Source organism: Atractosteus spatula, unplaced genomic scaffold (assembly GCF_055471065.1).
Source record: "Atractosteus spatula isolate fAtrSpa1 unplaced genomic scaffold, fAtrSpa1.hap1 Scaffold_142, whole genome shotgun sequence".
In the NCBI taxonomy this organism is placed as follows: Eukaryota; Metazoa; Chordata; class Actinopteri; order Semionotiformes; family Lepisosteidae; genus Atractosteus; species Atractosteus spatula.
In genome coordinates this window covers 38966-53198 of record NW_028296700.1, presented here as the reverse complement: position 1 = coordinate 53198, position 14233 = coordinate 38966, and the positions used below count along the sequence as shown (strand labels likewise).

At 39.8% G+C, this 14233-nt stretch overlaps 1 protein-coding gene across 1 annotated transcript; it reads right to left on the bottom strand.

The window, feature by feature from the left end:
* Positions 1-2456: 2456 nt before the first annotated feature.
* LOC148809380 (uncharacterized) lies at positions 2457-11243 on the bottom strand. Its single transcript, XM_088909272.1, has 3 exons — positions 10859-11243; positions 7893-8687; positions 2457-2551 (listed from the first exon to the last, which is right to left on the bottom strand). The coding sequence occupies exons 1-3, from the start codon at positions 11241-11243 to the stop codon at positions 2457-2459; spliced, it is 1275 nt and encodes a 424-aa protein (XP_088765398.1).
* Positions 11244-14233: the final 2990 nt, after the last annotated feature.

Sequence of the window (14233 nt, the reverse complement as noted above, 5' to 3'; positions counted from 1 at the left end):
TGGCGTCACAAGTGTCAGCTGCAGAGAACTTAACACCATTGCTAACGAGAGCATGTACCTATTCATTTCCATTAGATGCTCCTGTTATACAACTGCCGCAGGCAGCAGGCTCGACGGGGAATTAACGTGCGGAAGAGAAGCAGAGCATTTCTAAATAATCTTTGACAAATAGTGTGTATTACAAAAGAGTTGTCTGTGATGCATTATAAAACACACTTTTATCAATCACATTTAAAGGGGAATTTAACTAATTAAAAAAATGTCCTGCTTACATCAGTTTTCTATTTTCTTGGTAATTTGTGGTATTAGGTATCATGGTCAACACCTAACACCCTTTTTTTTCTCATTCATAAAGACACTGCTCCGGCTTCAAATAATGTTAGTGGAGCCCAAAACGTAAGGCACAGCACAACCATGAAAAAAGGTTAGTATTATTTAAGCGGTGCCAAGTTGCATTTTAAAACATCTCTTTCATCAGTTACAATTAAAAGGTTACCCCAAAACAAACATGAACTTGGTTCCATATCACTTAAACAGTTACTTCTTTTGGAGGAATGTTAACATAATTAAAAGTTCCTAGGTAACCCAGTTTTCTGTTTTTGATATATTCAGCATTGCTGACTAATCCTTAATATCTATTTCTTAATCACACAGATGCAGCATTTTCGAGAGTGGAAAAAGATGTGGGAGAAATGGGGGAGCAGACACTAGGCCCAGTGGAGCATTTCTTCATGGAAGGCCTTAGTTAACAAAACACTGTCCGGATTAAAAACGTGCCAAACCTTTGGATAGAACTAGTAGTGGGTTTAGAGACTTGCTAAATGGTAATGCTTTAAAGTGTGTGAGCTGCATAGCTCAGTTACTAGCTATGGTGAGCACTAATGAAACGGGTAAAAAGAGAGAATTCAAGTGCCTAAAATCTGTTTTTGCAGATGTACAACCGATCTACCAAAAAAAGTCCAGTCGTTTACCACTTTCCTTTTTGACATAACTTCTACAGAGAATGCAGCTCTAAAGGCAGCATTTCACGACCTGGCAATGGCGTTTTATGGTACAAATGCGCTGAATGCTGATGGATGTAAATGACTAAACATGCGGTTTTAAAAGTGGTTTAAAGACTGACCCCTTACCAACATCAAGCGTCAGTATGTTAATAAAATAATTTATCTTGCAAAAGCATTTTTGTTGAGACACAAAAGATTCAGAGACACAACATTCCACATGACCAATCCGATCCACACAATGAGAATGCTGGAGTAGAAAATAATTTAATGGTCAGGGGTACTGTAGTAGAACCTGATAAAGATAACTTTGAAAACCGAGAGCTGGTTATGATGAACAATGAGAATCAGGATAGTGGTGGTGGCAATGTGAATAGACACCCCTCACTTTTCCTGGAACTTGTGCGATGTTATGATAGGACGTATAATTTAATAATAATTAGTAGTTCATTATTTTAAAGCAACGGGGCACTATGAAGAATTTTGTTTTGTTAATCTTGACAGAATAGACTCATGTACAGGCTATAAATGCTGTGCATGGAACAGTCCAAAGAATATTGGATGAATGTTTGCCAAGTGTAGGTCCTTTGTACAGTTGTGTTTGTCTTCCGGCAGCTATAATAACCTGCTTTTCTCACTTAGAAGGCAGCCCGGAGAATAAATGCTGCTGATTTTTTAAATTACATCTCAGGCCTCTTACAGAGCCACACAGAAGTTCTTACAGATGACACAGTGGTCACAGTGGTACGGAATATGGAGGGCGGTGACCGCAGAAGGTTTAAATCCGTTTTGTACAGTAGGGTAATTGAACGGAAACAAGCACACCTTATCGCCTTACGTTATCTGGACAGGAATCTGTTTTGCAGGTTGTGCGTACGGCTTGGTGAATACTGGTAGTAGCAATAAGGAAAAGTTACAAGGGGCCGAGCAATTACACTGCGATTTGGGTTTTTCAGAGAATCAAAAAATTAGCTTGTCAGATGTTGCAGCTTTTGAAATGCATTTAAAGGTGCTCATTAAAATTTTGTACCATGATCAGGGCCAGTGGAAATATTTTACATAGGGTCCCATGCCGCTTAATCTAAAATACTTTATGATAAATAAATAAATGAAAAGTTATATCCTTTTGTATTTTATTTGTTTTATTGGGTTGTCTTTATCTATTTTAATGACTTAGATGAAGATCTGATCACATTTTAGGTCAAATGTATGCAGAAATTCAGACATTTTAAAGGGTTCACAAACCTTCTAGTACCACTGTAGTTATTTTATTTTTATTTTGTTGTGTCCATTGTCCCCCTGCCTGGCTCTTGACCTGTGAATGCACACAGGAGACTTTCAGGCAGGGGGCTTGTCCTGACCCTCTGTGAAAGACCCACACACTCTCATGAATAACTGCTCCAGTAGCACATCACCGTACAACTACAGCTTAAAGGACCTCCACCTCAGTGTCCTCTACAACTGAAGGGATATCACCACCTCAGAGACAATCTCAGTTTCCTCCATCTCCAGCTGGCTTCCACAGACTGCCAGAGGAGGAAGAGCCCCAGCTGACAGATGACAGCAGCAGCATGAGAATTCTGCCTTAAGCCAGCTGTGCTGACAGTACTAGTGTCAGTAACCTGAGCCCCTGGGTCCCTATGCTGACAGGAGTGACCAATGATTTAGATGCAGAGGTGCACTGTGAGAGGCCTGTGTATTCACCAAACGAGAGCCCATTCAACATCCTGGCTACAGATGATGATGGGGTGAGCTGTAAGACACTGCAAGAGCAGGGCAACAGCTCTGAGGCTTGCACTGTCATTTTAGAGTGTGCTATAGCAGGGACAGGTTTTCCTTGCCACAGAGCACTGCTTATATGCCTCTTCAAGAATACACTTCTGTCTGCAGCACTGACAACCTGCCTGTCTCACCCCATACACCGGTCTGCATCAGTGATGCAGACACATGCAGGGTTGCACAGCCTCTCCAGTGAAGCTCTGCAAGGGAAAGCCAGGACTTAGACTTCATCCCTGAACCATCCCCCTCACTGCAGCAGGAGCAGAGACTAAACACTGAATCCATCTTTTCTCCAGAAAGCAACGGCCTCACTGCCATTTCTCCCAATCCAACATTTTCAACTCATCTGGGAGTTCACACTGCAGTACCGACACAAGCAAGTGGATACCGATTTGGGCCAGAACAGCATCGCTCCTTGTAACCCAGTGCTGCTTCAGAAAACCGGGCATGCTCTTGTGCTGGGCAAATCAAAGTCACCTGTGGTGATTTGGCTTCACATGAGGCTACCATTCGTGGAGCCCTGTTGAAAAGCACCAACTAGTGACTGGCTTGATACCCCAGGAAGAACGAAACCGGACTGATCTCAGGTTCTGTTTTATGTGATTCCAATAGCACAGATGTCAGATACCAGTTCTTTTGTTATGTTTTAACAGCTTCTATGTTTTCTTTTCTGTCATAACGTTATTGTCTTTGTTTTGCTTATAGTGTGATGTACTGCAGTTCTGTTGTTGTTGTTTTGTTTCAGTTTTAACATAGGAACTGTTTTATCATTTTTTATTCTTCCATGTTCCAGTTGAACAGGTTTTCTTAAACCATTCGATCTGACTCAGTTTTGGAATATTCCCGAATGCTGCACTATACAACACTAGCAGAATAAAATTTACAGATAGGAGAATATTCTCACTTGTCCAAAAGTTCCCTTTGGACCGCACAGTCCAGGACTGAGTGTAAAAAATGTCTGAGTACAACCTTTTAGAGATCATCATGGTGGTTCAGTGGTAAAATTCTTGCCTGTCATAGGAGAGGCCTGGGTTTGATTCTCAGCCAATTAAACATTTTTTGCAGCTACATCACCTTGCAACTCACAACTGAAAATGCACTGAAACTGTGCAGCTGTGAACCTGGTCAGTACCTGGATGGGGGAGACTTCCTGGGAACAACTAAGTTTGCTGCTAGAAGTGGTGTTAAGAGACTCTTTAGATCTTCCAATGTCTAATAGCATTAGTTTCCTTCAAGGTTGTCCAAGAGTGTACCTTTCACTGATGCACAAATATTAATCATGGGGGTGTACCTTCAAGGTGCCTTACAACTGTAGAGACTGATAACCCACTGAATTGTTGAACACTCCCCACTGATCACTTATCACTCCCCATTGCACATAAACGGCTCCCCTGCAGAGACAACTAGAAGTACTACGTTTCTTGGTGTGCATATCACAGATGACTTCACTTGGACCATCAACACCAGTTCCCTAGCTAAAAAAGCACAACAACATCTCCACTTCCTGCTGTGACTGAGAAGGGCAAACCACCCCCCCCCCCCCATACTATCCACATTCTATAGAGGTACCATCGAGACCATCTTGGCAAACTGTATCACTGTTCAGTTTGGGAATTGTAAGGTCTCAGACCGCAAGTTCCTACAATGAATTGTCAATACAGCAGGAAACATCATTGGAGCCTCCCTTCCGACCATTCAGGACATATACCACAAACACTGCCAACACACAAAGCCTCCAGTATTGTGGAGGATCTCTCCCACCCCTCTTGCAACCTCTTTACCCTCCTACCATCTGGTAAAGGGTATCTCAGTATATGGGTCAGCTCCACCAGACTCAGTAACAGCTTTTTTCCACAGGCTGTCAGGCTCCTCAACACCCTGGTACCTCCTGCACTTACTCCAAATCTGGAAACTTAAGTTCTTTTTTGCCTAATGTCAGGCATACTGTCTGATGTATTCTTTGCACAACTCTTTGCACAATCCTGTAAAGTAAATTGTACTATGCACATTGGACTTTATGTACCCTGTCAGAAATGTCTATGGCTACATTGTCTATAGCATTGGCTAGTCAGTGTCTTGTATGTATTCGCACCATAGACCTGGAGAACAATATCACGCTCCTCTCTATACTTGTATATGGCTGGTTTGACAAATAAACTTGAACTTGATCAGAGACGTATCATAGCGTATGATCATTTCCACATACTCCTTGTGTTGGAATGGTAGGATGAAGTGAAATACTGCTTTGACATGTAATGGCATTATATTCAACTGCAGGACTTCAGGGGTGTTTTTTTCATCTCATTTGTAAGAGCTTAAATCAAAGACAATTCCTTCATCTAAAACAAATAAACTGCTATTCAAACTGCAGTGTGGTGCAGCTTCAAAAATCCTTGTACATATTTCTCCATTATTTATATTTTTTTAACAAAGTTCCATTTTCATGTCCGGACAGGGAGACTTTATAATTTAAACTTTAAGCCACCCTTAAATCCTCTGAGGCCTGTCTGACTGCTAGCATGTATTTTGTAATTTTTTGTTTGTTTTTAAACAGAGATCAAATATGAAAAAGGTTTCGGATGCCATCTTGCACTCCATGTTGGATTGTAGCAGCGGTGGGAGTGGGGGCACTCGTGGAAGTTGTGGCCGAGTGGTTAAAATGATGAATTAGAAATCCATTGCGACTTGAAACCTGCTGATCATGGTGTTCTCTTCATGTGGTTGTGTGCCTGCCCCACAAAGGAAAAGTGTTGTTTCATTTTTCCTCAAACCTTTAAATTGCTAAATCATTTGGACCTGCTGCCTTAGAAATAAATTCTTCAGTGTCTATGAATGACAATTCCCAGTGGAAGCAGTTAAAAAGGCTGTTTGCATTCGCGACTCTTGTGCCCTACTTCCAGCCTTTGAAAACCGAATTAATTATGCTGAAAGAACCGACTCTCTAGGTGTTTGTAGTGCAAGAGAAGGAGTAGTGATGATAGCAGAGGAGAAGTAAGGATGGCACAAATGGAAACACATTTTCATGCGCTCCACTGGAAGGAATGAAAATAAATGCTGAAACCTGAAACAGTAGTAACTATAAGAGGAAATGCCTCCAAGCAGGAAGCAAGCCCCCCTTGTTAGTACAGTGGTGAATATCCCTACCTGTCATGTGAGAAACTGAGGTTCAATTCCCCCACGGGGAGAAAGGTAGATTTTCTTCAATCAGATGCCAATCTCTCATACGTTGAGAGAGCTTATATAATTTTCCTTTCCTGTCATTTTCTGATGACTATTCCAAAGGGGCACCTTGTCAACTCTAATTTGTTTTTTGAAAATCTGCCTATGTGTTTGATAAATTGTTTTTTCCCAAAAAAGTTATTTATTGATCGTAATCTCCAGCAAACAAAAAAAGGGCTGAACATCTGAGGTGTTCTTGAATCAGAGCCAGGCTACATGTTCAGTGGTGGTCAGAATATATTAGTATGAGAAACAGGAGGAATTGCTCCACTCCTATTAAGCATAAACTGAAACAGGATAAGAACGAGACATATTGTGTGTCTGTGCATATGTCAACGCATTATCTACATCGTAGTGCCTTTCTCATTTGAACAATACTAGAAGGTCCACAGATCAAGCTTTGTCAAGAGTGGGATTCAAACCCGTGCCTCCAGAGTGACATCAGTATTTAAAACTTCGGAAAATGTGTCAGCCTTTATAATCAATCTTATTTGTGGAGTAAATATTGTATTTGAGAGAAAAGCGAAGATGCTCACTAAGGTGGGGATGACAGGTTCTGGCTATGTAGGAACTGCAAATCATATTCATACGAGGTTATCAGGAAATATTTAATTACATTTAGTTTATGTGGCTGTTAAAGTGTATATATTGCTTGTCCAGTCCGGATTAAACAAAAAAATAGTTGCATTGAAAAAAAAACTGAACTTAAAAAAATATGGAATTATTAGTAATGGTGCCAAAATAGATTTTCTTATTAGGACAGATCCATACAATATCTCTTGATTCTTCATTATTTACCCTTTGTTGCATAAATATTTCTTGTATTTCATATCTATCCTCTCTGGGGATAAATACACTTTAGATTGTGCAGCAAAGACTTTGAGCTTGTTGGTAGAATTTAATACATTTTGTGATTTTCTTTTCTTAAGCGTGACAGTTAAAGATCCTATTCTGTTTTATACATGTTTCTTGCTTAACATAGGAAGGTAAAAAGTTGTTACGCAAGTACAAGCCCATCCAATGAGAACAGTCTTAATTGTAAATGAAACAGGACTAAACTTAACATCCCAAGACTACAAATAAATACAGAATTAATTCAATTTAAATTGAAAATTAAATTGAAAAAAAACATTATACATTTTATTATACACATAAATTATACTTCATGACTAGAGCTATGTTTTAGTTAACCATAAGTAAGAGTAATCATAGTCAAAATTCAGTTGACTAGACCAAATCAAAAGTGAGTGACTACAAAATTAATATAACTAATAAACATTTTGGGAACAAGTAAAGGTTTATTTCAGGCTGAAAAGAGAAGAAAGGAAACAATATTTCAGCTGTGAAGCCTTCTGCGGGTGTTACATGCTGACTCAGCTGCCTACCTGAATTAATAGACATTTTAGTTGACTTGACTAAGACTATGATTAAATCAAAAACTTGTGACTAGATTGGTGTGTTTTGTTAAGTCACCTGACTAGATAAAACTTTTCTCACAGTGACTGTAGCTGAATGATCTCGCTCATGTGTGAATGTGCTGGTGGACTTTTAAGTTGCTTAACTGACTAAAACGCTTCCCACACTGACTGCAGCTGAATGGTTTCTCTCCTGTGTGAATGCGCTGGTGGACTCTTAAGGAACTGGAATTACTAAAACTCTTCCGACACTGACTGCAGCTGAATGGTCTCTCTCTTGTGTGAATGCGCTGGTGTACTCTTAAGGTACTTGACCGACTAAAACTCCTACCACACTGACTGCAGGTGAATAGTCTCACTGCTGTGTGAATGCGCTGGTGGGTTATTAAGTTACTTGAATGACTAAAACTCTTCCCACACTGACTGCAGCTGAATGGTCTCTCTCCTGTGTGAATGCGCTGGTGGGTTATTAAGTTACCTGACTGACTAAACCTCTTCCCACACCAACTGCAGCTGAAAGGTTTCTCTCCTGTGCAAAGGGTTTTTGAAATGTTAGACTGACAGAAACGCTGCTCCTGTCTGTGCCGTAATGGCAGTTTGTCCGCTCCATTTGAGCAAGGCTTTGAGTGATTCTTCCTCATCCTCTGATCATGCTGGGGTCTCTTATTCTGCAAATGCTCCATGGAATGATCTTGCTCAGATACTAAGGGATCATATGACTGCTTAAAACACCTCTGCAATGACAGTCTCTCCACTTGAACAGAACAAGGCCTAATTATTATCAAGCCCTGTTGGAGCTGCTGTTGTTCCTCCTTGTCCTGACTCTTCTCTGTGTGCTGTAACTCAGTACTATTCTCTTCACCAGGTTCTTTAGTCTGCTCCTCTGCAGGGTCAATCAACTGAGGCTCCATGTCCTGCTCTGTAAGATTAAACTCACCCAGTTGTTCTTTGAGCTCTTGTACGGAGACATAGCCCAGTTCATTACAACCTTGTGTAATACTGTTTGTGTCCAGATTATTAATCTTCTTTGTAAAATCATCAGATACTAGGAACCCAGGTGTCTCACTCTCAGGCTCTGTCTCCATCTTGGACACAGAGTCCAGATCCTCCACACTCTGTCTGCTCTCTGTGTGCTGCTCACTGAGTGTCTCTTTCCCTTCTGCAGAAGTGAGCTCTGTCTCCTGCATCAGACTGGAGCCCCACTCCTCCTGACTGTGCTGCTGTTCAAGAGGAGCCCTTTCCCTAGCATCAGGGAGAGCACTGGCCTCTGAGCCTGCAAATACAGAACAAAAGGACAAGACCTTTAACGTGAGCTGAAAGTATAACGTTTAAAGCAGAAAACACCATGGAGTAACAAGAAATCAAACTTTAACATACAGGGATTTTTGGCACCAAGACCACCGCAAAATACTAATACACCCCAATGTTCACTTTATCTTTTTAAACTAGCGGTGTTAATTTAGTCACCAAAAATTAAGACAAAATGTTTGTGAGCAACCCATTTTTCATTTTAAAGAAAATGAAACACCTACAAAAATAATCCACAACGACAATGACAGAAACCTGATTGCTTTGCATTTGTTTGAGTGCAATAAGATGAGAAGAAATGACCTGTTGGAGTAAAACTGAACAAGAGGAAGAGGTCTTCACAGCCAAAATGTTGTGTTTTCTGTCTTCTCTTTTCAGCAAACATATTACTTAATCCTTTCTAAATTAAAAGTGGGTGACGTAAAAGTGACCATGACTAATTGACACTTTAGTTGTCTTAACTAAGACTATGATTAAGGTTGAACTCTAGAAGCAGTGAGAGGTTTAGACAGTGAATTCAGAGAGAAAGAGAGATGAACAGGCTTGATATGAAAAGGGGGGAAAAGGTTATTTTGAATTTAATCACAAAAAGGAAGAGAATTCTAACACGAGTACAAGATGCTTAATAATAAAAACAACAGTGGATTGAATAATAATAATAAATACAAAATTTTATATGGTAAGTTTAAAAGTGGCTTTTCATATTTTTACAAAGACAAAAAGCTACACAGTGGGAGGAGGCAGCAGAATTAAGCAGGTACAGGGTACAGTGAGGGTTCGGAAGGGGCAATAAGGAGTATGATTAAACTAATTGAGATCTAGATTGAGATCCTCACTGAAAAACTTTATTAAGTGAATCTAGATACAACGGGTAACTCCTGGCTATTGTCAACATTTCAAGCTTCAGAGAAAAGGGGATGTTTGCTTAGATGTGGAAGCCCCAGATTCAGTAATCAAAGTAATTGTAAAGTTGACCTTGGTTTACTTTAGTTAATTAAATTATGGGTAAATGAGTAAGTATTAATCAGTAGTCCAGGAAGACAGCATGAAAGAAAAGGACAACTAGCAGAGGAACAGAGGAGATTGTTATTGTTAATGAATATTTGTTTAACCCAGTGTGCTTTAAAAATCACACCTGAAGAAGGCTCCACGACCAAAACGTTCTGTTTTCTTTCTTCTCATTTCAGCATGGAATAAACCTATTATTTGTGCTTTAATAAAGACTATTTTCACCAAAGCTGTGACAGAGAACAAAGAACTCAAGTGCTTCTAGGTATACCAACTTCTCAAATATTTGGGGGTTATGATAGTTTATTTTCATTATTGATTCATCCTCTGGGTCATTTCAGGCTATTTATCCAATTTCATAACTCCCTACTTGTAACAATACTCTGATAAACCGGTGTCATCTCCAGGCTGTATAACACACAGATCCCCTTGCATGCTGGGATAGGCTCTGGCTCCCCCGCGACCCGGTACTGTATAAAGCAGTGAATTCAACTGAGCAGAAATGACTGCCTTTCTAGAATGGTAATACACATTCTGCTGTGTGCTTAATCCAAAGAGATAAGAAAGAGAACACCAGGAAAAAACACCATGAGAAAAAAAATACTGGGAACAGTGTTTGTCCTTTCGATTAATACCAAATCCACAGACAATCCTTCTCCTCCAAGATCACTAAATACAGCAGTCCCGAAACCTAAAACACACCGATATTCACTTGATCCTGCACCTCAAACCACAGACCGCTACAAAATGTGAGAATGCAAATATCTGTCGACTGCTCGACACTTTTTATCCTGTTCACCATTTCACATTCATCTCCAAGTTTGCTTTGCTTTTTTAAAACCAAAAGCGCTGGAAACACGTTTAGCCGAGATTATTTTAAAAATAAGGAGGATATTCCAACGATAAAAAAAACAGTAAACAAGCGAGATGTCAGCGTTTACTATAATGAGGGTATAGATACAGTAGCTCACCATTTTCTATTCCTGTTACTACAACCAAACAATAAAAGTTCAGTTTCCAGTAAAGAATCACGTTGCTACATCACCTAAGTCTTTCCCACTTCACTCTGCATCTCTCCACTATATTCTCACCAGTGAGGAAGGTAAAGACACAAGTCACCACACTGACCTGACAACAGTTTCATATCCATTTCTTCTTTTATTTCGGCAGTGACTTCACATGGAAGCGTCTGGGTAACCTGATCGGTCTGTCCCTGATCTCCTCCTGCTCCCGAGTCTTTCTCCCACAGCTGCAATCTCCACTTCAGGCTCTCGTTTTCCTTCTTCAGCTGCGCCATTTCACTCCCGACACTGTCCTCCACACACTGTGTGATTTTAAACACGGCCCGTCTCACCTGAATCTGGGAGATGCTGTAGAGTTTGTCCTGAAACTCGTCCTCAGAGTCAGACATCCTGTTTCTGAAAACTTCTGAAACTTCATACACGATCGATTTGAGTAAAATATCCATTAAAGAGTAAAGTCCGGTTTGCAGATTTAACAAACACGCCGCCATCGTTCTTCGGAGTCTAAAACAAAGGTTGCCTTGCGGACTTTAATCACAGTAACTTTATTTTTATTCTTCACAGATCCTGTAATCAGGGCTATGATCTGTTCAGTAATAAACACAGTCGATAAGACGTAGCGTATTCAGAACATGAAGTTATTAAAATAACAAAAAAAAACTTTCTTCTTTAATTAGCTAAAGCAACAGACACAATCACCACCACGTGGGTGAAATATCTGCAGCATGATCGTCATTCATTAGGCTTCAAAACAGCCGAGGAGCAGAGCTGTGAAACAGGAGATTCTGCGGGCGGATTTAAAACCTCACTTCACCGTCTAGCGCCACCTGCTCAGGAGGAGTGAATTGCCTGCATGTTGCCCTGTTCCTAAGTGTGAATTTTGTGAAACTGAAAATTGATTTCCACGTTTTACTTGTAGGACACTATAATGCACATTATTATCAATGCAGAATTTCATATAAAGCTATTCTTAAATCGAAGCACACATCACTTTTCAGCTGTTCCTCTCAGCTTTGTGATAAAATATCAAACACAATCTCTTGAAGAAACGCTATTCTACACTGCTCGGGATCAGATAAACCACTAAAATGTACGCTGTGACTTAACCGATGGTAGAGGCTGTGGAGAAATTGCACCGGTTCAGAAGGAAAACTGAATAAGTGACTGAACTGGACCAGACCACTGGGTTAAAACTGAAACTGAAAATGGAATGCAGCCAATAACAACCAATTTAATGTTTTACCCCTCCACAACCCCCTTCCCAACTTCTTCTTATCTAATTAATACATTTTTCCTTCCTTTCGGTGTCTTTATACACAACTATTTCCCATCCTTACATTTTTTTCCAATCTCTTTTATCACCTCTCCATATTTATTGCTTTATCTTTGATGTGATATGTCTCAACAAGGCCACATACCCATTTAAATTGATTTATTTACCTTTCTGGTCTTTTCATCTTGAATCTGTACAACAGGTTCATTGGTTCCATATTTGCCACCGGTTCCACAGGACAGCTGTTTTAGTAACATCTCAAAGACCAGCTACTGTATATACCCAGGGTCAGGAAATTTTACCAGTGACAGAACAATGTCAACAAGAGTGTCGTTTGAGGTGAAGGGTTAAATTCTTTCTCTGTACACAGTGTTCAGTAGAGCACAGTAGAGCACAAACTCCAGCATTAAGTGTAGCCAATGTTGGTAAGACTACGAGCCTGCAGACAGGAAATATGCCTATTCTTATTCTAGTGCAGAACCTTAACCACAACTGAACCTATTTTTCCAGGTGCTGTACCAGTTCAGTCACATATACATTTTATGATCAGTCATTGTGGAGTGTGCTTAACCAACATAAATCATTTACAACTGAAGTTTTCCTTTTTGAGAATTAAACTGTTCGTCTTCCTTATCAAGCAAATGTATAAAAAGGCAGCTGTAACTCTTCTTGTCAGAAGTACGGTCCTGACTGTAAGGAGGGTTCTTTTCCTTGGCTATGTATTCAATAAACTCCTCTTCTGGTCGACAAAAACATCTCAAGTGGATTTGTGTTATACATCTCCATATGCAGGCTTTTGGATAAAGAAAAAAATGCTGTCATTTTCTTGCCAGCTGGCAGTACTTCTTATGCACCGAAAGCAAGATTTGTATTGTATTGTATTTCATCTTTTGCATCTTTTGCAAGTTGTACTGTATGATTTTCTTGAAAAACAAGTTGTTCCAGAAAGGAAATTAACACTTGAATTAAACTAAATCAACCCACATGTGATTATCAATAATTATGACACATTCTATAGGACAAAACAGGAAGAAAGGCACCGCAGAATTTCATACACAGGATCTCCTGTTTACTGAGAGAAGCTTTAACCATCTTTCATGTCCAAGGACCCCAATGTGCTTTCCAAGATGATGTCTACTACAGCTGCCACTGAAGCACACCACAGGCTCAGAAGTTTGACATCTCCCAAGTAAGATGTTGAAATTGCAGGTGGAAGAGCAAAATGACCCTCAAGTACAGGGAAAAGATGATCATCATGAGTGCACCACCTCATGACTGGTCAAGTGGCAGTGCCCTGATAGGAATGTTGTTCCTTTACTAGAACAGCAGCCAAAGACAAGAGAGCTTCCTCCATCTATGTTATTTAAGTGAATGGGAGAAAACCATGCACATACTGCAAACAACCATCTAATTGATGTGCTGTCCCACATAAGCAATGACAGAACTTATTGTTGATAACCTGGAGACTATACCGACCTCTTCAGTCATGTAAAGGACAGGACCTGCAGTATCTAATATAAATAAGAGATTTCAGTTTTCTGTGGAGCAGCTAAAATGAAACTCTTAATTTCAGGGTAGTGAATTCAAGCTCCATGCTGGCTAAAATTCCATAGTTTAAGATAAGATTTACTTGTATTATTTAAAAAGAAATATTATGAAACTTTTCCCAATACCAGCTTCAATGTGACTTTGTTGCTGACATGTTGTTCTTTATGAAAATAGTGTTTCCTATGCGATTAATACCTGACCCAGTAAATATATCAGAAAGAAATGGCCTGTCACTACATAAACTCATGAAATAGAGCAGAGACAATCAGATAATTGACAAAAGGAAATGTTAATCACTTTGCATGTTCTTTAGCATTTTTTATGAACCAAACAAAGTTCAAAGCCTTCTAGTCATTGTACTCCTTGTACACAATTTAAAAATAATCACAGTACAGTACTGGACACGCAGTGAGGAGCTCACACAACCAATACATGAACAAAAGTAAAGGCACACTGCACATCTGCGGAACATCACGTCCGGGTTTAGTGACAGCAAAATCAGAGATTGAAAGATGGGAAGTTTCAGATCACTTTTTTATTAAAGTTTTATGCAAACCTGAATACATTTGCAAGAGACATTGTTACACCGTGGAAAACCAGGGACTGAGGCAGACAGATTTCACAGACGTCTGCTCTTTATTGTGCATAACTCATAACTGA

Bases quoted from the DNA above. Each gene is read 5' to 3' on its own strand.
- LOC148809380 (XM_088909272.1), bottom strand. From the start codon at position 11,243: ATGGCGGCGTGTTTGTTAAATCTGCAAACCGGACTTTACTCTTTAATG. The intron at 8,688-10,858 runs GTCAGTGTGGTG...CTGTATTTGCAG, and splicing joins GGATATGAAACTGTTGTCAG to GCTCAGAGGCCAGTGCTCTC. The intron at 2,552-7,892 runs GTAACTTAATAA...GTCATCTGTCAG, and splicing joins GAAGAGGTTTAGTCAGTCAG to CTGGGGCTCTTCCTCCTCTG.